The 24,046-nt window shown below is 39.9% G+C and overlaps 1 protein-coding gene and 1 long non-coding RNA gene across 7 annotated transcripts; one reads left to right on the top strand and one right to left on the bottom strand.

Annotated features, from left to right (window-relative positions):
- Positions 1-1,345: 1,345 nt before the first annotated feature.
- On the bottom strand, positions 1,346-23,652 carry NMNAT1 (nicotinamide nucleotide adenylyltransferase 1). Of its 3 annotated transcripts, XM_067567367.1 has the most exons (6): positions 14,183-14,192; positions 13,832-13,892; positions 8,680-8,853; positions 7,016-7,199; positions 6,142-6,287; positions 1,346-4,748 (listed from the first exon to the last, which is right to left on the bottom strand). In XM_067567367.1, the coding sequence occupies exons 3-6, from the start codon at positions 8,795-8,797 to the stop codon at positions 4,336-4,338; spliced, it is 861 nt and encodes a 286-aa protein (XP_067423468.1). In that variant the 5' UTR covers positions 8,798-8,853; positions 13,832-13,892; positions 14,183-14,192; the 3' UTR covers positions 1,346-4,335. The 3 variants fall into 3 exon arrangements, with proteins under 3 accessions (XP_067423468.1, XP_067423469.1, XP_067423470.1); XM_067567368.1 differs by lacking the exons at positions 13,832-13,892; positions 14,183-14,192 and adding an exon at positions 23,641-23,652; XM_067567369.1 differs by lacking the exons at positions 13,832-13,892; positions 14,183-14,192 and adding an exon at positions 11,645-12,035.
- Positions 12,061-20,603, top strand: LOC137165858 (uncharacterized). 4 transcript variants are annotated; one of them, XR_010923508.1, is made up of 5 exons: positions 12,061-12,266; positions 16,395-16,482; positions 17,206-17,336; positions 17,842-17,906; positions 18,578-20,603. It is a non-coding gene; the product is annotated as an uncharacterized lncRNA (long non-coding RNA). The 4 variants fall into 4 exon arrangements; XR_010923510.1 differs by lacking the exon at positions 16,395-16,482 and adding an exon at positions 15,224-15,292 and having other exon boundaries at positions 18,596-20,603; XR_010923507.1 differs by lacking the exon at positions 16,395-16,482 and adding an exon at positions 15,224-15,292.
- Positions 23,653-24,046: the final 394 nt, after the last annotated feature.

Raw genomic sequence — 24,046 nt, 5'->3', positions numbered from 1 at the left:
GGTTGAGAAACACTGATCTAGATGAATTGATGTACCCCTAGAAGACCTCTGCATACCCCAGGGGTATACATACCCCCCGGTTGAGAACCAGTGGCCTAGAGGTATAGAAGCTGTACTGCTTGAATTGCCATCTTTAAGTTGTAATATAAAAAGTATCCTTTACAATTGTGCTCATTAAGGATCCCATGAAACTCTTGGTAAGCATAGCTCGGAACGCTGGCCAAATTCCAATAGGGGTTATTTTATTCTAACCCATAACTTCCCCCTGTGGTTTCAAAGTTCTGGACTGTTGAATAGTTTTGCTGTGCACAGCTAAGCAGCTGTTACATTCCACCATGGAGATAGTAGCATTTCAGTAGTAGATAAAGCGATTCCTAGCAGACATATTGTTTGTAAAATACTTTAAGCTTCTTCTGGGTGAAATATCTAGTATAAACATAATATTCTCATAATACAGTACAGCTGAGCACAATGAATAATTCATCTGACAAATTTAGCCTTTTATCCCATTTGCAGCACATCTGTGAGCAGATTATAATTCCTGTAAATGTATTTAAAATGTACTCAGTGAACTGGATTATTTGTGTGAATACTAGATTTTCAGTATTTTTGGGTCTCTTAGGGCTAGTCAGCACTTGAAAGTTTTACTGATATAACTATTTAGATTAGGGGTGTGATATATTTGTATTACTCCATGTGTACACAGAGATATGTATAAAGGTGATTTATACTGGTGGCATAGTTATTGCCTTGTCTGTACAGGAATAGCTATACTGCTGTAAATAACATTTATATAAAAATAACTCAATTTGGCAACTCCACTGAAAGATGACACCTTTAATAGCTCAACATGTCACATTTGGTCTGAAATCTTGTTTTAATGAGGGATCATTTTGTCCAGAGGCAAGAATGCTACCCACTGACCCATACTCACTAACTACATCTCTGGTATTATGGGGAAGGTAGCTATTCCAAAAAACTCTCATGGCCAAGAAATTAATTATATAAAATGCTGCATCCTAGTCCCATTGCAGTCAACAGGAGTTTTGTCATTGATTTTAGTGGGATCAAGATTTGGGTAATCAAAGTAGAAATTGATGCTGAGTTGGTCTGTGGGCCCTAGTGGTACTATAGAAAGGAATGATCAGTATTCACAATAGAACTATGACTCCAGTCCAATAAGCTGCTCTGCATAGGCAAACTATTTCACCGATGCAGAATCCCATTGCCTTCAGTGACACCCTGTGCTGGTGTAAGGATTGTCCCTGTGGAAAAGCTTGCAAGATTCAAGCTATAAGACTTTGATTAGTTGTATGATTAGTGCTAAACAAATTAACACACTCCCTTATCAAAGAATTTTTTATTGAAAAACCTATTACACATAATTGCATGAAAGACCAGCAAAATATAGCACCTGTAGACAGGCTACTACAGAACATCTGATTTAGTGCGCAATGCTTCTCTTGAATTATACAAATAAAGTATAACAAAACACTCCAGCATCATGATTTACAGGGTAAATCCTATACTTAATGTGCAATTGTACTCTGAAAAGTAACTCTATAAACAGCACTCTCTCAAAGAAAAGATCTGCTCTACTTGTGTATGTAGGGTCACATTAGATGACTTTAAGGACTAAAATAAATCTTGACTCCTTTTTACTCCTGTCAGCCCTGCAGAACCAACATAGCTGAGAGAAGGGGGTGAATTCTCTTCTTTCCTGTGCACTATCAGTAGAATTGTTTACTAAGTATCAATCTGTTAGCTCAGTTAAGGCTGTGGGACTGCCCAGAAGTCACTAAGGACATAATTTAGCCTATAGTATCTTTATTACTGATGATGATGCATGAGCTATAAAGAACCCAGCTTGACTGTCAAAGTACAAGGTGAGTTTGAATAGGTTCCAGTTAGAAAAAACATTTTAAATTATAAACAGATCACATTGGATCTGGAATCACTAAGAAATAAACATGGAATCCCTTAGTGCCAACTTCATCAAATTTAAAAAAAAAAAATCGTTGTAGGTGCTCTGAAGAAACCAATGGTTGTAAACTGGAGCTAGCAGCAGAGGCTCTAAAGCATAAATTAATTCTGGCATTTTTGTGGACTATGGAGATGCCATGCATTGCTTAGTTGGCCCAGAGCACTGAGAATCTCATGTTCTGAGAGCTTTACTGATCTGGTCAGTATGAGAGACCATTGTTGTGGAGGCTGCAGTTCAACAGTTTTCTCATACTATCTGGATAGTAGCTCTTCAAGTCCTGGTACTTTTGATAAGGCACTTAATTCACACACAAAGTGGAGAAAGGGAGAGAAGAGAAAGGAGTGTAGAATTCACTATCATGACGTTTACAGTGTTGTTCTAACTTAAACAAACAATTCACTATGCTTGCTCCAGAACCAGACTTCTAGGAAAGAAAAATGACACGTTTAGTTTACATTGGAGCCCTCGTCTCTCCTTACCCCTTCTTTCTTCCAGTCACAGAAATTCTGGCTGGATATACTTGGCTCACAAATCCAATGTCTCACAAATCTTATTCCTGATGCCAAAGAACCCATTGATTGAGAATCACAATGACACTGTTCTGAACCTATAGCCATTAAACCCATGGCGGGGCCCAGTTTCTGAGGTCTGTCCTTTCATGGAGAATAGTGTTGACGTTAAAGTAAGGCAATTATGGTACCATTTCCTGCTCCTCATTAGCATCAAGTATTTTTCAAAGCCCAAGAGCCCTGGCAGGGAAACCAAGAAATGAAGTTATTCACTGCATTTATGTATAAACCTAATGCAGCCTCATACTACTCTTCATTTAAACCACTCAGCTGTGACTTCATGCTGTAAAATTATTTTAGTATGTGATTTTCAATCCTTCTTATTTTTATTTGCTTTATGCTGTAATCACTGCAGGAACAATATAGTATTTAAAATGAATCGGACTATTCTATACTCCAGATTTTAGAGTATGCTAGCCACTGTGTGTCAGTGATAAGACAAGAACGTGGAACTTTTTTTTTTCCCCCCTCATTTGCATGAGCATTCAGACATTCCCAAGCTTTCAGTTAAAACATGACAGTGGAAAAAAGTGTAACTTTGCCTTGAAATGAAAGTCTTTTATTACTAACAACACAATGAAGTGTTCAAAACATTTGTGTTACTTATCACTTTACAGGTCATTCAGCTTGAACAGCAAAACTAAACAGGTCAGTTTTGCTTTCTGTTTCCAGTCAATTTCACTTTCTGATTCTAAACCACTAGTACCTAGGCCATGGCCACACTACACTACAGCGTAAGTCAACATAAATTATGTCATTCAGGGGTGTGTATTAGCTATCCTCCTGAGCAACATAGTTTATGCCGACTTAAGCACCGGTGTTGACAGCTTCTTCCACTGACATAGCTACTGTCGCTCGTGGGGGCTGGAGTAATTAAGCCAAGGCAGAGCTCTCTCGCATCGGCATAGAGCAGCTATACTAGAGAGCTTACAGTGGCACAGCTGCCCTGCTGTACACTGTCTAGTGTAGCCATAGCCCTGATGTTGTATTTGCGTTCACAATAACGTAGGGAAACGTTCAAAACAAAACAAACTCCAAAATATTGATTTTTTTAAAAAGTCAAAGATATCTGTAACATTAGGGTTTATAAAACCCATTTTTGTTTAATTTCATTACACTCAGTTTTGGGGCTCAAGCCGTAGCACTTGATGATTCCCCTTTAAAATGAATATTTGTAGGGCCTGATTCTCCACTGCCTTGCATCATTCGTTGCCATTCATGCTTGTGCAAAGTGAGCGTAAAACACCAGCACAGCTGCGTGGCAGCATTTTCCACCCACTTTCCTCTCAATTTGCCTGGCTGTAAATGACAGCAAGGTAAAGGCCAGTGGAAGAATCAAGCTCCTAAGGCCTGTCTTCACTGCTAAAAAAAGGTGTATTTTTAAACTTCAGGATAATGAATGAGTGTCAGCCATCCTGAGGTAAAAACACCGTGAAGACAAGGTACTTTACTGGAAGGTAAACTAAGTGAGGTCAACAGAGCTGACCTTGCCTAGTTTATCTTATGATAAAACTAAGTGCTTTGTCTTCACTGTGTCTATCTCAGGATAGCTCATGCATGTTAGTTAACCTGAGGTGGTAAATTTTTTTTTATTTTTTTTTTAAAAGTAAGACCAGGCCTGTGGTAGAAAGGGTCAACCCCTGTGCACACAAAACTCTCATTGACTTCAGTGGTACTTACATACATAGAAGGGCTACAGAATCAGACCCTGATTTACTAGAATAGATTAAACATTTTCCCATATTAAAGTATAGGTTTTTCACAGCATAAAGATGGGCTAGTTTACAGTGTCTGTTCCTGCTTACACCTCCTAGCATATTTCTGTAAAGGGGCCAGAATAATCCCAGCATTCCTGTCTTCACTCTCTGGACTATACAGGCTGTTTTTTTCAATGTAAGCCTGGACTGCATCAGGCACCAGGTAACGGATGCTCTGTCCTCTCCTCAGTGCTCTCCGGATCTTGGTGGAAGAAATGTCATTGGTGATCCACTCTTCTACCAGGTGAATGTTACCCTTGTGTTTCCACAGAGTGTCAGATTCATAGATGAATTTCTGAGCATTGTTTCCAGCTCTGGTGATGCACACAAGGCCATGGTTTGCCACAATTTCAGTGATGTCTTCCAGCTTCCACAAGTTAGGGATTCCAAAGGACTCCAAGATGTCAGCTCCGCAGAGCAGCTTCAGCTGTGGGACACCTAGAGAAAGGGAATGGTCAAGGATTCAGGTTTAGCCACTGCTATTTGCTGCCTCAGCAATGATTTTACACTACCTCTCCATATCCTGGTGTAAACTGAGATAATGGGATGAAATTAAGAAAAGAAACATTCAGACAGAGTATTAGAAAAAACATACTGATAGGAAGATTTATTAGGTTAGGTACAGAATAGTCTCCAAGGGCAACAAAAAGCATTAGAAAATATATTCTAAAGAACGATCCTACATTGGCCTTGTGATGAAGCAGTCCACCACTAAAGATGAGGAAGCTCAAGGGAAGAGCTACAAAAGGGTTAAATATAGAAGGGTGTCCTAATTTTATTAAAACCTTATATGACATTCCAAAGGGTTAGAGAAGGAGAAACCAGATACAGAGCTGAAGACCTGAAGAAGAGCTCTGTGGACTTCAAAAGCTTGTCTCTTTCACCAACAGAAGTTTTTTTCGCTTACAAGTTGTCTGCCTTTCATGGGTGGCTGGTGCTAGTAGGCTCTGGCCAGGTAAGACTAAGATTGCAAATTATTTTTAAAAACAATGAGAGTCCTGTAGCACCTTAAAGACTAACACATTTCTGCAGGCATAAGCTTTCGTGGGCTGCAACCATGAAAGCTTATGCCCGCAGAAATTTGTTAGTCTTTAAGGTGCTACAGGACTCTCATTGTTTTTGCTGTATACAGACTAACACGGCTACCCCTCTGGAATTATTTTTAAGGGATCAAAAACCTCATTGGGGAAAAATCCACAGTGGAAAGCTGGTTTCAGCCAATAAGCCCCTTCCAAAAGGGTTGGGTGGGCTCAAGGTACTAAGAAAGTTGGCAAGCCTGTTCAAGTTAGATATTAGTTCATGCAGGTGATCAGGTTAAGATAGAGATGAATAATACATTACATCTTTGTAAGGAGTAATAATCAATCTGGGTGTTAGCTGGAATTTGTAAATCCAACTAGTCCACTTTCCTGGGGTGTTAAATTATAATTAAACCCCTCACCCCATTTCTGGATACACAACGGACTTCTGACTTATTGTCCTTCCTTCACTGAGTAAAAATAAGAGCCAATGACTCACAATTTCTTAACTACAGGTGTAATGTGACAAATCTCATTAGATAAGCTCAGTGGACTAAATGGACATTTTCCAGTTCAAATTTTTGTTATCCTAAGAATTATTGTAAGACCAGATTACTTCACCCTGATAGTCTACTATTACAAAGGAGACTACTGATTCATGCCATAAAATCCAGATGTTTTATTTTCTTTACATTGTTCAGTGGGGAGGTCAGGACTGAGAACTAATGTCAGAAAAATGCTTCTCAATGACAGAGCATCACGGCCTGAAAATACTGTGTGTTATGGGGATTTCTTTTGCAAACATACTTAACCTTTTGTTTCTGGAATCAGTTGATTTTTTTTAATGGGACTGTGACTATTTGCTTCCTGTTTTCTCTTCCGGCCTGGTTTTATTAGAGGTACAGCACTCTGCAGACTGTTAGCAGGTTTAGAAGATGCAAGTTTCTGATGATGGTATCTACAAAATAAATAAATTTTTAAAGAACATTAGAGCTGTGAGATAAGGTAGGGAAAAGCACCACCTGAAGAATCATATTTCATCGCTTCCTAGTGCGCCGGCACCCTGAGTTCTTCATGAAGGTCTCTCATGAACTGCCCTGACCATGGGCTGTGAGATCTGAGTCCTATGACTAGCAATGTGTGGAGCCAGAAGCATCAGTAATTATGTAAGTTTATTTTGTCAAAGGAAGAAACTGGATGGAGTTAGAGTAGCAGAAACCATATGGAGAGAGAGGGCAGATACAGAAGCCTCATGGGGGTGAAGGAAGATTGAAAAATAGGCATTACTTTTGGAGGTTTTCACACTCCTTTTAAAAGTACCTAACAGCAGCACTGTGCATCAACAGAGCTCAATGGGGGAAGGTTGTGTAGCATGTGCCCTCACAACTCCTGGATTATGAATCCCTCACTTTCTTCAATGCTAAAAGTCATCAAAAAATAAGTATGTAAATAATATGGCCTTGGAAATTGTAAACTGTTCATAGGCTCAGCATATCTGCATGTGGGTCTAATCCCGCAACCCTTATTAATGTGAAAAACTCCTGCTCATATGAATAGTCCCTTTGACTTCCATAGGATTATTCATGTGATAAAGAGTTGCAGAACTGACCCTTAGCCATTTAAGCCATTCGTGTCCTGATCCTACTCTAGGAACATGTGTCTTTTCAGTGTGTGGCTATGCAATACCTTAGAACTTTGAGTGTTTCCAGCCACTCATTCTGGCTGCTTTCCCAGTCATCAACTTCCACCCAGTCTGAGCTTTCTGTAGCAAGCTTTGCCATGGTTACCCGATGATTGGCACTGATTAGACTTTTCTTCTTATATGCATCACCCACTGGCGAAATGATTCCTTTGATTACTTTGTATTTTCCTGTATGACAAACAGAACCACACCACAACATTAAGAGTGACTGAGCAGATGTCAACCTCACTGTATCGTACATAAAGTACTTCATATGCATGGTCATTATGGTCTTTAAAAGAAGTTGAATGCCATTTTCTCGACAGAGTCCTGTTAATCAACCCATTAAACTGGACAACTGCTGTGTGCTGTGCCCATGTATGGAGCAAAACTATGAAAGAGAATTTGAATCACGTTGGTAAGGGTGGATGACAAACTACAAAGAGCTGGTGTGATAGTCTCAGGGTTTGGGAAGATGAGGCTGTGACAGATTGAGAATAGGTCTGTGTCAAACTGTGAACTCCTTTTTGTTTTGTGGACCCCATTTTGTTTCTGAGTCTCTCTTTTGTATTATCATCTTTGTTCTGAAATGTGAGTTTCATGTTGTATTGCAGCCTTCTTTGTGGATTGGATTGATCCATTTTGTAGCAGGTGCATCTATGTTTGAGAAGTTATGATAAAGAAATCAAGGGCTATCAACATCAAATGATTCTTCCCTATTAGATAATGGTTTTTCTATCATTAGGGTCATTGATTTTGAATAATAAGGGGTAGTGGGAGAGCCGTAGTCTGAACTTCCCCAGCTGAAGCACATGGGCAACAGAGAGGCAGACACTGTTATAAAAGAGGGGGTGCTTTTCTATGCAAGGGGCCAGACCACTGGCACATGCAAAATGACCAGTCTAAGGAAAGAAGCAAGAGATGCATAGTTTAAGGATGCTAACCAAACCCAGGACTCACTTGAGGTATGAGATCAGATTTAGGGTTGGGGGTGCATTCAGGATGTTGTTTTTCAATGATCGGTTACTCTTGAAAGTGCTAGAGAGTTAAGTGTCTGTGATTAAGAAATTCCTTTGTTAAATCTGTATTCCTTGACTATCTGCCACATTATCCCTGAAGATTTTAATTAGAAACCAGAGCTACAACAGCCAAGTGGACTCTAGAGGAATATATCTAAGCAACTGAGGAAGGTCAGGAAGGCTGAGGCATTGGTCCAGAATGTGGGACCCCACTGACTAAGAAGGGTGTCAAACCCAGGGTCTACTCTTGGGAGCTTGTGTGAGACACCCAGAGGTAGGAACTGTGACCAGTCACAACCTAGACCCAGAAGGGCTTAGAAGCACATGGACCTAAAAGTTGGGGTTGTTTACAACATACTGGTGCTGGTCCAGAAGAAGGGAAAGGGACATACAGTGACAAAGGCAATTGCCACAGATATGACCTACCATTGTGCTATATTCCCTGCAACTCTGGACACTTTTCCTTGTTTTAGGTTAATTAGTATCATGCATACATTCATACCCATCTCTACATCTTATGAGTCTGTATCTGAATATAGACACTGTCATAGCAAAACAATCCTAGATACTCACACGTGCACTCACCTAAACACACAACCACACACATCTTAGAGCTCTACATTTTGAGTTAGTCAAGTTATTACTCCTACCTGTTTCATGTAAGTAGTCTTTAGCCAGCTCAAATAGCCTCAGATGCATGTTAGTGATTGGATTGAAAGAACCACAGGCCAACAGAACGACCTCTGTCCTGTTGTCTGGATTCTCCATAGGCTTTCCTTGCAGCCACAGGTCCAAATGGAGAACTTCAGATTCACAGCCACAAACTAAAATAAGGGGAAAGAAAAAAAAAGTTGTTTTCTGCTTGTAATGGAGTCATTGAATAAAGCAGATGGTGTGATTAGAAATTAATAACCTGTCATTCTAACATCAATATTTGCTCTAGAATCTCTTACATGATGCTTCATTTCTGATATTAGCAGAATTGCAGCCAGTGTTAACCTGCTATCTCCAGAGGTGTAACAGAGAAGGTGTAACCAGAGAGATTGGATGGGGCAAACGTGGCAATATGCCACAAGAAGGATGAGGACTCTTATATGGGCCTTAAGCATGGAAATGTACAGTTGGGGATACTCAGGGCTTCTCAAAGGATGTGGAAGAAAGAGGGGATAGACAGCATGAGATTTGTATGCAATAGATACCAACGTGACTGTACTAAGGGACAGCTCAGAGCTTTAGTGATAAGTGCAGTGTATATGGTGGATAATAACAGCATTACCATCCCATCGTTCAAAAATCATGAGTCAGGCCCTTTATAAATAATGAGATTGATATTTTTTAAAATGTTGGTCCTTTTATTTGCCTTTGGCTTTCTGAGTCATGAGGATGCAGTCAATTAACGTTTTCAGGTTTTTCTTCACAACCCTGACTGGGCTAGAAAAAATACTTAAAAAAAAAAAAAAAGCTCAGATTCTCATGCAAGCTCTTTATTCTACTAGTTCAGGCTTTAATTAAAACAAACAAATAAATAAAAATCATAACACACAATAAAATTGTGAAAGCTGACAACAATAGAATTAATTTATTTAAAACCTGTAACCACCTTATCTTCCTGTCTAAAGGCATCCTCAAGTCTAAGTTATTGTACCGCCTCTTTACCAGCTGACAATTAGTGATAGAGAGAGACCCACTAACTTCCTCATTTCCCTCTGAACATTACTTTGCATCATACTCACGTGAATATAATACGTTCTGTGAGTGGCCAAGGTTCAAAAAACAGTGATGTATGGTGTGTAATTAAGGTTTAAAGGTCCTAGTGTTTTTTGTTGGTTTTTTTGGGCAGACTTTTACTAGTAAATATTAGTTTAATCAAGAAAAACAGAAATACTGGGTGTTTTAAACACAATAATTAGATATTGGCTTCAGTCCACAATTATCAATGTATATTATTTTAGGCAGTAATTCTTTTCTCTTGAAAAAGATTACTTTAAACTAGTACTCAGGAAACTTAGAGCCAGATTCTTCACTCCATTATGCTGGTTTTACACCTATCGGACACAGATCTGTCCAGGGTGATCCATGCATTAGTAATCTATGAATTAGATTATTGCAATTTATAGTTTGGAGTGGAACTATACAGCCTGAAAAAAGCTCTTCCTGGTATAAAATGCCACTCTGCTTAGCTGCACAAACTATCATGAACACATCACTCCACTGTCCCACTGGCTCCCAGTGAATACAGGAACTGCTTCAAATTGTGTCCTGGTTTTCAAAATCCTCCATGGGACTGGCTCTAGGTACAGAAAGATCACTTTTCCCTGTTATTGTGATTTCCTAGGACAGATATGTTCAAGTGAAATAATTAAACTACTGACCAACTGGAAGAGGCTCATGAGTCTGGGAAACAGAATTTTTAAAGGGACTGGACCTAGACTATGAAACCTACTCCTGCAAGAGATTAGAACGAACACAGCCAGAACTAAATGCAAAACTAATTTCTTCAGGTTAACTCCTCCCCCAAAAAGTTGTTCACACAAAGAAATACACAACGCAGCACACATACAAACAGACAAACTATAAGGCTATTGTTCTCTTGCACACTGTGAAGGAAAAGAAAAAGAGAGACTTATTTTAAAGTAGTTGGGAGGCATTCAGATCATACTTACATGGCCCTCCGTGTCTATAGTAAGATACTAAATCATCACTTGTTTAATACAGAAGGCAGCTCAAATATCGCTACATTTGGACACAAAAATATAGAATCTAATGAATTATCCAATTTACCTGAACCTCGTGACAATGATCTCTATTGGTTGTATCAGGAGGAAAAAAATCTTTTCTAGTCACATTTATCAGTGCTTCCTACAGAGACGGAGAGCAAACAAAATACCTCAAGCTGGCAGTTTTGCCATTTGACCACAGGCAGAAGAGCCTCTTTTAGCTTTGAAGGTGAAGTTATCGCCAGATTACTTGTTCTCTTCGCTACTGTTCAGTTCAGACTGATCTATCAAATCTCTTCACATTGCCATTCAGCTCCCTGCCTCTGATCTTCTATAATTTAAAAAATTTTCATTTTGAAATTAAAAGAAAAAAACCTCTGTTCCTGGAACCTCATGAATAGATCAAAGCATCTAGACTCACTATTGAACAGCAATATCAGAAAGTAAAACAGGACAAGCAAACTGAGTAAATATCCTTTCAAAATGAGGAAAAGAAGTCACAACCATTAAGCCTGGTTTGCCACTAAAACTTAAATACGTAATTAAAGACGCTTCAGGTTTTTTCCTGCAACACTGCTAGTACTTCCAAATTAAAGGATATGTCATAAAGTTCTTATTCAGCTTTTACTCCACCCTTGCTTGTGCAGTACTCCCAAGGATTTTATGAAAGTTTTGTCTGACTAAGGACTGCAGGATTTGGCTGAACTGAAGGGCCTGTTTTCCCTTCAAATTGTAATGGAAATCCCATGCACACTCTGCAAAGGAATAGAAAAACTAAGTATGAGAGACAAAGAATCCGGTCTGACACACACTGGTGTAAATCCAGGGTAACTTAATTAGTTTAACTGGAACTGTTCCCTAATTACAATGATATAACCCAGAGCAGAATCAGACCCACATAGGGGTTGTCTGTTACAGGAACTTCTCTGCTGGAGCTGCTAGCTTGACTGTGGTGGTGATGCTTTGAGGAGAGCATGAAGCAGGCAGGGTTCCTCGTGAGCATGCCTCCAGCTTGCTGACCCTGGGCAAGTCGCTTGGCCAACTTTTTCAACAGCGGGCTCTGATGGTGAGTCTGTGTTCTTGGCTGTCCCCGTGTATTTCCCAGGGGTAGCGTAGAGCAGGGCAGTCACTTGCCCAGGGGCAGGGCGAGTCCCTGCCGTGCCTTCCACGCCGCGGTCCGCGTCTCCTGTGCCTGCCGGGGAGCATGTGAGCCGCCCCCCAGGACGGCTCGGCTGCCCGTTAGCCTGTGCCCGCCCCAGTGGGCAGGGCTGGGGGCGGTACAGCCACGCCGGAGGACTGGGAGCTGCCCGGGGCCCGCCTGGGCGCTGGCTCCTGCTGCAAGGCGAGCGGCGGCTCGCCCGACATGCTGCTGCTCTCCCCGCTGCGCTTCCTGGCCCGCTCGCTGGCCATGGCTCTGCTGGTCTCGCTGGTTGTCGCCAACTGGCTGGTGGTGAAGGGTTCCCGGGCGGTGCATGGGGCGCTCCGCAAGCTCTGCAGATAACTCTCCGTGCCTGGCTGGGGTGAGCAGCGGGGGGCTTTCGGGGAGATCGAAGGGAACTGGGGGGCACCAGAGTCCCGGAGCTTAGGGGGCAGAGCGCAGTGAAGGAAGGGGGCAGCCGGAGTGAAGGGTGGCCCCCTTCGCCTCCCGCTCCCAGCTGCAGCAACGCACGTGCGGCTCACGCCACTAGCCCTGGAGAGGTAAAGAAGGCGCCACGGGCGTGGGGGAGGTGCAAGCTGCCCATCCATTGCAAAAGGGCTTCTGCCGATCGTGGTCGCCTGTAGTTTTCTCATTAACCCCTCTGAGCTGGTATCTTTACAGGGGCCACCAGGCGAGAAGTCCTGCTGCAGGCACGGGCACACGCCGAGCTAAATTCATCTCTGCTCTGACTTACTTTACAGGGCCATATTAGGAACGAATTTGAGCCAAGATATCTAGCATGTATGTGACAGCCACAGTCAGACAAGTGTCATGAGGCGAAGTAAGGCAGGATCCAGGACCTAGTGTTTTTAAAATCTGAGGTTAGCAAATCACTGAGAAGCCAAGGCTGACTTTCAGATGCACTGAACATCTAAAGCTCCCCAAGACTCCCATTGGAGTTGTGGGTGCTCAGCACATTTGAAGAAACTGTATGGAAGGTCAACTTGGGGAGCAAAATATTGGCCCAGCTGGGTTTGATTTAGGTTTAGCGCATCCCTTCTTCCATAAGATGTGCACCAATTGTCCATTAGTACCATTGTAGTTCACCAGCTGGATGAAAGGTCTAGTTTCTGTACTGAAATAACTCCTTTCCATCCTCCATACACTTTTTTATGTAAGCTGTGGCTCCCCTCTCTCCCCCCCCCCCACTCTAAGCATAGTGGTGCAACCACAGATAAGGTTAGGGCATCAGCACCAGTTAAGATTTTTGTTTTATTTTTTTATGGTGGGCTTTAAATTTTTTTAACCTTTACTGAAATATTAAGGGGAGACAGGGACATCATACTACCCCACAGTAATAATTAGCTATTCTGCACTAATTCTCATTACACTAAAGGGACTCTGTGATTATGGTAACCTAAGGGAAGTCAGCTCCATCCAGGTGAATGCTGGGTTTTTGAAATCCAAGGGAAATCAATAGCAGAAATGAACTACAGGGCATAACAAAATGTTGTCACTTTTACCAGCAAAGTAGTATTGGAATTAAAAGCTCTCTTAACTGGCATTTCTCCCAGGTTCTTGAGCATCTGATCAGGCCAGCTATGACTGGTTACTGCCTGGCTCATGCAGCCTACCACCTAAGCTGATGAGTGCCCAGACACCATCAATTCAAATTGTAAACACGGGTTTGTTTTAGGACTACTTAATATGGGCGTGTGTGTGCTCAGAGCAGAAAACAAGGAAATAGTTTGGAATCTCTTAAATCCAATAAAGCTGTCAAACAAAACAGCAAAAATAATTGAAATCTGAATCCTGTATCAAAAGGGTGGGTAGTTGTGTACAGGATAGAGTTAATGGAAATGAGATGCTGTTTATTAGCTTTTAATTATTATTATTTCTGAAAGGTGAATTTAGTGCTTCTGAACTAACAGAACTAATAGCACTGACCATAACCACACAATGGCTCCTCAGTCCCGGCTCACAACATCCTTGTCTTCTGAGCAGAGACCTATAACAATGCAGTAGTTTTGTTAATGTGTACAGAGCCAGGTAGATTTCTAAAGACTAGGATGAGACCATTAAACTCACTTTTACTTGTGAGCCAAATTAAGATTCTAATCCAGTTCTCCAGAGGTGAAACTTAAATGTTTAATTCACTAAAACACTTAGCCTCTGTTACCACTAAAATATGCTGCTAATATTTAAGGGCAAATGTTGATTTTTACAAGATATACAGTAATGCATAGCATGTATCACAAAGCAAGATGGTGCTCTCAATATATATATAATATAAAATACCTGTTTCCGGATACAGTAGCAAATTTAGCAATAAACATCAATGGAGATTGACTTTCTAGTGAGAAAGAAATAGAAGCTCGTGAAGAGAGGGCTACAAAATATAAAAAATGGTCCATATCAGATTGGGACTAAAGTACTGAAGGGAATATGCTCATAGGAGACTACCTGGTAGGGTTAGACCAGGGGTTCTCAAACTTTTTTCCTGGGTCCCCCTTTGAAAATATTTCAGGCTGTGATGACCCCCCCAAAAAAAGTCATGACCCCCTCCATGCCATGCCACACCACCGCCACCACCTCCCATGCCATGCCACCCTTATTTCTGTGCTGCTGCTGTGTGCAGCACTGCCTTTAGAGCACCTGGCCAGCAGCTTCTGCTCCCCAGCCACCCAGCTCTGAAGGGCTCTGGCTGTCAGCCATGGCATGTGTGGGGGTTGACAGCTCGTGACCCACCTATAATAACTTAGTGACCCCTTCAGGGGTCCCGACCCCCAGTTTGAGAACCCCTGGGTTAGACCATGCTTACACAAACAGATGATGGAATTAAATTGGCATTGTCAAGAGACAAAGGCTTTCTCTACACTGAGAGGATCTGGATGATACAATGGGAAAAATTCATTCAGCAATATGCCCTTTTCCTTACACCACTACTTGCAAAAGTAGAGCTGTGTTTGGTGCTACATGGCAGTGGGAGAATTCCTTAAAATTCTCAGTGTAACCAAGGCTTTTGTTTCCTGATTAAGGTTTGCTGCTGCAACATCATGTTAAATACAAATTCAGTTTATCTAGAAGCATCATCCAATGGTGCCACGTCCCCATAAAGCTTTTAATTTTAGACTTTCTAAGTTATTCCCAAAGTGACTTGGGAATTGTGTGCTCCATACCTTTGAAATGTGGCTACAAGTACTTTCTCAGCTTTAAATATGGGACCAAGAGTTGAATATCACAGGTGACCCCCTAACAGAGCTGTGTTTTGGTGGAATATTTTACTGTGTAGTAAGTAATGAATAATAATGTGATTCATTTTATTTCCTTCTATGTCAGATTATAGTGTTTGTTTTTGAAATCACCATTCTGATCCTTCAGCTCTACATCCTACAGAGGTGCAAAGAGGTATAATCAGTAAAATTTGTAGAGGTTAATTTAATGTATGTACGTATGATGAATTCTGAGACTTTAGGGAGAGAAATGAAGCAGGTGTCTTACCTAAGGAGCCGATTTGAGTATTCTGAGATGTTCTTGAGAAGAGCGAAATCATAGCCTGTCCCATAGTTTCTGTTCTCTTTTGATAAGGAGACTGGCAACTGTTTTCACTCCCCTGAAGACTTGACACCACAAACCTGAAGGACTGAAAACTCCAATAAAGGAATGGACATGGTGGGAAAGGCTTGTTGAAATTTTAACTGGGTGGTACCATTTTCAAATCCTGTTTCTATCATCATTCTGCTCATTTAAAGTAAAGTAGTAATGGCAGGGTGGTCCTGCAGCCTATACTATGGAAATCAGCAGAAGTCCAGTGTCACCAAAAGTGCCTGATAAGTATCTCTATAGTGGCAGGGTGACAAGTGAGATAAGTCAGGTATAAATGGTATGTGTAACAAAAGAAGAACATCCTGCTATTTCTTTCAAGCAGGTTTTCTGTTAGAGAATATCTATTGAAGTTTCTCTGTGTTAGTTGGTGTGACAGAAATCTCTATATTGACTAAATATAGGAGGATGCGAGATGGATATAATTTGGTACAATGAAATTTCTACTAAGGTCCTCCTATCTAATAGATAACTCCTTGTATTAAGTCAACCTTGGGGATAACTGAATTTCAGCATGGTTTTGTTCAACTTGCAGTTAAAGAATAACCTCGACTGACAATTGATTTTACTGGTCCCTTGGGTGGCTACTTGAACCAGCTGTCATTGTATATTGTAAAAGTTGCTGGGCAAAACAGCAGCTTTGTAGATGGAAACAATACCATTCCAGGTTGAACCTGGAATTGCTACTCTAATACTTCTCAGCCTTAATTCTGAAATTCTTGCCATTCTTTGGTTTGTATCAAAATCTTAATGCTATTTTAGAATGATGTTCTCTAACAAGAGACTAATGTATGCATCTGAAATGTGCAAATACAGACATTTGGAAACCCAATATTAGCTTTGTCTAGTAAAATAAAATTTAAAAAAAGGATATTCAATCAGTGAATATTTAACTGTTTTCTTGAAGTTGCTTTTCAGACCAAGCTTGCCCCAGTACTGCCGCCAGCCACTTCTCAGCAAGTTAGTTTGTAGTATCTCTACTTTCTTCACCATTGGTGAGTTCTGCAGGCATCTGGTTTCACAGTGAGATATGTAGGACAGCAAAGAAACGGGGCTTAATTCTTCTGTCGCACTGGTGTAAATCAAGAGTGACCCCATTGAAGTCGGAAGAGAGATAAGTGTAAAGAAATTTGAGAGGAGAATCAAGCCTGTTATACTCCCCTGATTCTCTCACAGCAAGTATAGTTAAATATGTAATTCAGTGTCATGAAACAGTCTTCTGAGATGCCAGGACTGAGAAGTAGGCTGAGAAAATGTATACCCATTGTCAAAAAGAGTTAATGTATCTGATTTATCTGTGATACAACTGCTACATTTATTACCACTTCTGTCCTTTGACCAGTCACACATACTTGGATTACATCAGATATCTGGCTGTTTTGGACCCAGCAGGAACACACCAGTTATCTGGGAGAGATATCCTGGTGTTAGGAAGATAGGGTAGGAAGAGAAAATGAGGGTGAACAATATGTGGATGCTGAATTTAGTGGCTTTTAACTTTTCAACATTTTATGTAGTTAGTTGTGTGTGTCAAGTGTAGTGACAAGATAATTTGCCTCTAGCTATGCTTTTTAGAAGGCAAAGGTCATATAGACTGGTTCTGCAACACAGTGGAAAAGATAATGAATTCTCAAAAGAGGGAAGCTTATCTTCATGAAGTCTCTCATTGGGAAGGAGTTTAAACAAGTGTTATCTTGATCACTCTCCTATCTTTCCAGGGCTGACTCTGGTGTTTACTCTTGTGAAGCCAGTTCCATAGGAGCTCAAGATGAACTTTTGTGTATTCAGTACAGGATCCTTTGCTGAAGGAGTCTGTACTGTTGTATTAACTGTCTTGGCTACACAGTGTGTATGTATTTAAGCTTTCATTCCATACTGATTTTATGTTTTCTAAAGCAGAATTAGTTTACATTTTATCTTAATGGAACTGTTTGGTTTCTATTGGCTCTTAAATGAAGGGACCTGAGTATTTTAATAGTCAAACTCCTGGTCTCAGCAGTGCAATAAATAAAAAAAATGTTGTTCTAGTTATAATTACTATGCTTAGTTGAATAATTTTGTTTCACTATTATCTTTTATAATTAATTGCAAGCTTTCTGCATTTTTCAGTTAGTAGATGGATTGCTAGGAACATAAAATGGAACAGAATAATAAAAAACTAGGAATATATTAGCCTAATTTTGAAATTAGTGAGTTGGGTTAGAAATGATAGAAGCATGTTTTCTGCACGTTCAGAATACTTCTAGTCATAATATCAAAAAGAAGTATTGCTACTGCTTTATCAATTTAAAACACTGACAAATGTTGCTATAATGATAACAAGAAGTCGTTCTCACAGTTGCTTTCTTACACAGGCCAAAACTATCCGAACTTTATGATCTGTCTGTGATGCTGTGAGTGAGCACTGAGACTTCAGCAGGTACTTTTAAAGTTTCTTTTAATGAGAAATTAAACCTTTTCTCCTCTATAGATGTAGCTTTACACATGCTTCTCCAAAATATTGATCTACCTGACAATTTAAAGATATGAGTTTCTAAATGAATTAAGGTGCACTGTCCAGTAATTAAACCCAATATTTAGATTTTGTTTAACTTAAACCTAAAAATAATATGTTCTATTACTTTCTTTTAAAGTGTAAATGAAATGTTTATTTAAGTATTCCACTGAAGCGTGGTGTTAGTAAATAAGAAGGAACACTAATTATAATTACAAGTAAAAACAACCCATCTATTTTTGTTGCTGAAGTTGAGTGAAGTGAAAATAATAAATCAGTAGCACTAATGAAGAGTGAATTAGATTTTTTTAAATGTTCAGTTTTAATCTAAGGTCTGGTGGGTAACACAAGTAAATAATTTTCTTTGTATAAATTCTGTAGATAGTGTGTTCTCTTAAAATAGAACCAAGATCTAAATGCCAGAAATATTTAACGTATTTGTACTGCTTCCATTTGGAGTCCAGCTTTTGTGATAAAGTACTTAATAGGGTGGGTGAAATTAAAAGAAACTTTGAATGATCATAAATGTAGAGCAAGCCCTTTTTTACTAATCTAATTTATTTTCACTTCTCTTCCCATCTTTCCCTTACCCTAAGTATGTCTTTATCTCTTAGCGTTCTTCTTCATGGGAATGTTTTGGCTTGCCAATGTGGCTTCTCCTGGACTGATTTTGAACATACTAAAACTGGATTATGAGTTAGTCTCCTGTTGTAGCTGTGTGTGACATGTCTGAAACCTCTATGCCAAGCACTGAATATTCTGCCATTGTTCCCACGGCAACATCGCTGCCTGGAAAGTTCTCAAAAAGCCACTCTCATTTCTTCACCCTCTTCCTACTGAAGAAACTTACTGATTCTTTTAATATTCACAGTAAGGAGAATTTCAAAACCAATAGATTCACAGCAAAGTCTTTAACTACTAATATATACTAACATCAGATGGCTCTTGAATGGACACTGCAGGGCTTTGGTGTCATTTTGAGATTCACTCTGTGTCAGTACTTTTCAGTGCTTTCACGAGTTTTTATACAGAATTTTTCAAACACTCATCCTTATTAGCACAAAGCCGTTAGCAGGCAAGGACAGGAAGGGTTTGGTGCAGCTTTGAGTGGAGTCCTTGCACTGGCATCAGCTGGAAGAGTTGCTATGGAAACAGCTATGGAACCACAGAAAGAAGGAGCTGGACTTGCCTTTGTTATGCATAAAGCTCCAGTTTCAAAGAAGAAAGTGACTCAGACTGCACATCTGAATAGGGTAGATTTTCTGCTTCTAAAAAAAGGGGGAAATAATGGGAAATTTAAGGATGAAAATATATGGTGCCTTTTTCAGCAATGGGATCAAATGACCTTTTGAATCATGGCAGCTAATTTTACAGTCCAGAAAATCAGGCAGCTATTAAACTGCATCACAAACTTGCCTTCTAACTCATGTATCTCTTTACAAATTGAGAGGTATTTATAGGCAAGATCTAATTATTCACACATACGCTCAACTTCCTAATTCCTGCTGACATCTGAAGTCTAGCAACATTTCCTCGGGAATCATAAATATGTGCTAGCATGGGGAGCTGAATGGCTGAAATCTAATAGCATTATGTGATATGCATTTTCTGATACTGTAATTCTTATGATTAGAGTGGCACTTTCAGAACTGGGGTCCACTTAGTATAGAATGACCTTCACCTTCATACTCTGGCAACATCCTGATATACTTTGTTAGAAAGTGTTGCCTTGTTCAAAGGGAATGAGTTAGCTTTTCCCAGCAGAGAACAGTACTGTAGGACTCTAGTAATGCTTAGAGCCAATCTACTGTCAGATTGTCACATTTAACTCTTCACTCTAAGTTGAAACCATTTAAGAAATTAATGTGTTGTTGAACTTATTCCTTAAGCTTTTTAGAGACAGCAACAAAAAGGATACAAGTTATTCACTGGTGTAACTCCATTGGCCTCAGGGTTGAATGGGGCCCACAGTTAAAAAGTCATCCTTATAAACAGAAGTTAAAGCTTTCTGAAACTCCTGTGGTAACTAATGTAAATTATTTCATTTCAGGCAACTTAGAGTGCCTCGCAGTTACTTTTATTCATCACAGTTGTACACGTCTTTCCTCTAATTATGAAGAACTGCTCACTGAATCAAATTCAGCCTTGGAATAAGCAGAACAACTCAATTAATTTCAGTGTTCTTTTACAAAAGGGCTTATTTCAAGCCTTTACTGTTGCAAGTTTCAAAATTGTGGAAATGCTATTGCCTAATATAGACTGGATAGGAGATCAATGTGTCTTATGTCTTGGAAAAAAAATTTCCTAAAAGACTTGTCAGAGGAAGCTAGCTAATATCTACACCTACCTTATTTACATAAGTAAATCTCAAATATGTACTATTTTGTAACTCTCCAGAAAACTGTGCTGGATGAGGAGATAACTTTTTTATACAATACTGGTTTTATGTATTATAAGAATAATCTTTTGAATCTGTTGCACAAAAACCACTAATTCATTTCTCCTGATGTTTACTTTAACTATTTTCATACTATGGCTGCCTTAAGAAAATTTGGATAAAACTCTGTATTGTGTTTTTAGGGACAGCTGATAATTAAAAAAAAAATAAAGTATATGATTCTGTCCCAGAACAAGGTAAACAATGGCTTCAGTATTTCTCTCTAAAATAGCTTTTATTTAGATAATCTTTTTGACTTGGGGGCCAGTCCTGTTCAATAACTTACAGCTCATACATAAAGGAAGACACCGAGATGTTAAAAACTTATTCTATACTATTTCTAAATAGTAAAGAAGCAGTGTCTGACACTTAGATCAGGCAACTGGATATCAAGACTTCTTGATTCTATTACAGTAGAACCTCAGAGTTATGAACACCAGAGTTATGAACTGACTGGTCAACCACAGACCTCATTTGGAACCGAAAGTATGCAATCAGACAGCAGCAGAGACCAAAAAAAAAAAAAAGAAAAAGCAAATACAGGGAAAGTTTAAAATATAAAGGGGAAATTTAAAAAAAAAGATTTGACAAGGTAAGGAAACTGTTTCAGTCTTTGTTTCATTTAAATTAAGATGTTTAAAAGCAGCATTTTTCTTCTGCATAGTAAAGTTTCAAAGCTGTATTAAGCAAATGTTCAGTTGTAAACTTTTGAAAGAACCATAATGTTTTGTTCAGAGTTACGAACAATCTCCATTCCCAAGGTGCTCATAACTCTGAGGTTCTACTGCACCTCAAGTTCTTACTGTGTGATCTTGGACAACTCACTTAAATTTTCTTTACCTCAAGTTTAGTTCTGTCAAATGGAGATAGCAATACTTACTGAACTCAGAAGGTTCTAAGACTTCATTAATGCATGAGCACCATTTGAGGCACAGATGGAAGATGCTATAGCAGTGCAAAGTATCATCAAGAGACTAAAGCAGACCTATTCTTATTGATTGATATATTGTGCCCCTCTTATAAATCCCTCCTTGAGAGGCAAGCTTCTTGAATGTTATAACACGTTGTTACCATAATTAAAGATAGCTAATGAAATTTAATATCATGTAGAGCCATCTTACAGTGGCTTCTGAGGAGGGGCCAGTGACACCAAGAATAACAATATAGATGCACACAATAATTTACCCTGAAATATTGTACAGTATCTAAATATTGTACAGATGAAGAGAGAAACTGCTGTCCTCATTCTTCAAAGTCCACCTTGTCTTCCTGGACATGAAATACGTACACTGATACACTTGGAGCCTAGTAAAGCTACTCCTGGGTCACCCACAATGATGCACCATGCTTTCCTCTTCCACGAGCTGCATGTGCTGCCTCTGAGCAGTCCCAAATAAACTTACTGTTTAAACTATATCTTGAGCTATTTTGCATTCAGGGATGAGAGAACAGGTATATGATCTGATTCTTTTCACTTTCCCCCTTCATTTTAGTTTGTTTGCACTGCAGCCCAAAATTGAATATTCAGTTAAATGCAATTTAATGGACTACTTACTGGAACCCCTGGAAATACAGTAACCTGATTTAGCTGCAGACTATTTGGGTAACATAGAACATAAATTCCACTCAGCCATTTTGCCCCATTTTTCTCTGTCAGGTTAAATATGAAGTATCTATTTAGTCAACTAGCAGAAGTGGCTTGCCCAGCAGCTGAAGTCTAAAAGTCTAATAAAATGTACTTGAAATCCTGAGGATAGTTTATAGCAACCTCTTAGGCCAGGGAATTTCATATGGGGTGGTCTTCACTGTATTATATTTCATAGTAAATGATCCCATTTTGGCCCAGAAAGTCAGTCTCTTCTCTATAAACAAGAAATTCCAATAAATTCTCCAGTCTGTTTTTCTATTTTTTTGTCTATTTGAAAGAATGAAATCATCAGTAAAAAGGGGAAGAGTCTTCCCCAAAATGACAAATACTCTTCCACTCCTCCAAGCTGGCCCAGTACTTGGATGTGAAATCAGCTCATGGATGAACAGCTGTTTAAAGATGGACCTGTGCAAGATAGAAAGCACTATGGGAGTCTGCATTCTCCTTTAGTTGGAGGAACGCATCCAGAGTTTAATCTGTAGTTTAGGATTCTTCTCTGACTCATAAGATCTCAGTGCTGATGAAAATGTTTTCTACCATCTCTGGTTGCCTATGAGATTCTATTTCATCCAGACCAGATGGTATGACATGCATGCCTTCATCACCTATTGGCTGGATTACAGCAATGCAATATACCTGGGAATGAAGCTGTTGGCCTTTAGGAAACTCCATACGGGTAGACATACATACGCTAAATAGTACTGTGGCCACACCACCACAGGCCGGTGCCCCAATACAATCTTGCTTGACACTCCTTCCCCCCCCCCTCCCTCCCATAGGTACATGGACTGCTAGCCCAAGCTGCTGCCCTTGCCACAGATGTTAATCACATAATCTAATGCAGCACTGGAAGGCACTCAGATGCTACAGTGATGAGGGCGCTATGAGAACCTGTATAGAACAATAGAGCCGCCTGCTCTATGAACGTCCTTAGAAAGGTTAATCATTATATGAATTCAAGTAATTTTTTCCCTCATGATGAAGTTTTGTTAACTTATGTATTATCATTTAGAACTATTAGGTCCTGAACTAACACTATCAAAAGTACTGCAATGTGACCACAAACAGTATTTAAAAACACTCATGCTAGTAAACAGTAGTTCTTTGTTTTTTTATCTACTTGCTCATTCACCTCTCCAAAAGTCAAATCCTTGGTATGTACTGATTTGTATGTACTTAGTTTAACAAAGCAGAGGTCAGTTATACAACATCCAACTATCTTCATGCCCACTACTAAATAAAACACTGAAAATAAATCTCTGTCCCTAAGAATATCTGAGAAGGGGAAACAAAATGACTTAAATAAAAGTCGTTCCCCTGGGGATTCTTTGAGAATTGACATAGCTGAGGTAGATGTTCAGAAATTCACTTGGGCAAGCAATAAAAAATTATATGTAGAATTAATACACTCTATTCTTACTAAGCAAACCTGGTTTTGTTAATACCAACAAGAACTTGTTTTTTGCTGCCACATTCTTTTACCAAGGATTTTGTATTTGGTTTCAATAGGAGAACTTGACACAAACTATACTGTATGCGTACATTCGATATATGTATCAATACGTGTAACCCACCGTGGTAAAAGCCCAGGCCTGTTGCATAGCGATGCTATCTATGTCCGTTGTTAAACAGCTGCCACCTTCCATCCCAGAGCTGGAGTGGGATGAAGAGAACAGCCAGGCTCATTTAGGGCCCTGATTCCTGCCCGCAGTTTTTGCCCATTCAAGCAGTTCCGCGATCCTGTGCCAGGCTTGTTTTCAGCTTAGTTCTGCCGAGCAGAGGGAAGCGGAACTGACTGAACTTGGCAGCGCGCTGGGAGGCAGCTCCTCTGTCCAGCCACAAGACCCTCGGGGAGGGTTGGGGTCCCCTTGTGCAGCCAGAACTCCCCAGGGCCCGGCCCGCTCCGCTCCGCTCCGCTCCCCCACACAGGGTAACCCAGGCGCGGCCCCATAGCTCCTCACCCCCGCCCCCCAGCTGCTT

This window comes from Emydura macquarii, unplaced genomic scaffold (assembly GCF_026122565.2).
Source record: "Emydura macquarii macquarii isolate MOO-44397 ecotype Brisbane River unplaced genomic scaffold, CSIRO-AGI_Emac_v2 contig_2768, whole genome shotgun sequence".
NCBI lineage: Eukaryota > Metazoa > Chordata > Testudines > Chelidae > Emydura > Emydura macquarii.
The sequence above is the reverse complement of the archived record's forward strand: the minus strand, read 5'-3'. Positions and strand labels throughout refer to the sequence as shown.

Coding starts and splice junctions, on each gene's coding strand:
- NMNAT1 (XM_067567368.1), bottom strand. CDS start 8,797: ATGGAGAATCCAGACAACAGGACAGAGGTCGTTCTGTTGGCCTGTGGT. Junction 7,200..8,679: donor AGACTACTTACATGAAACAG/GTAGGAGTAATA, acceptor TTTGTCATACAG/GAAAATACAAAGTAATCAAA. Junction 4,749..6,141: donor ACTGATTCCAGAAACAAAAG/GTTAAGTATGTT, acceptor CCCTTTCTCTAG/GTGTCCCACAGCTGAAGCTG.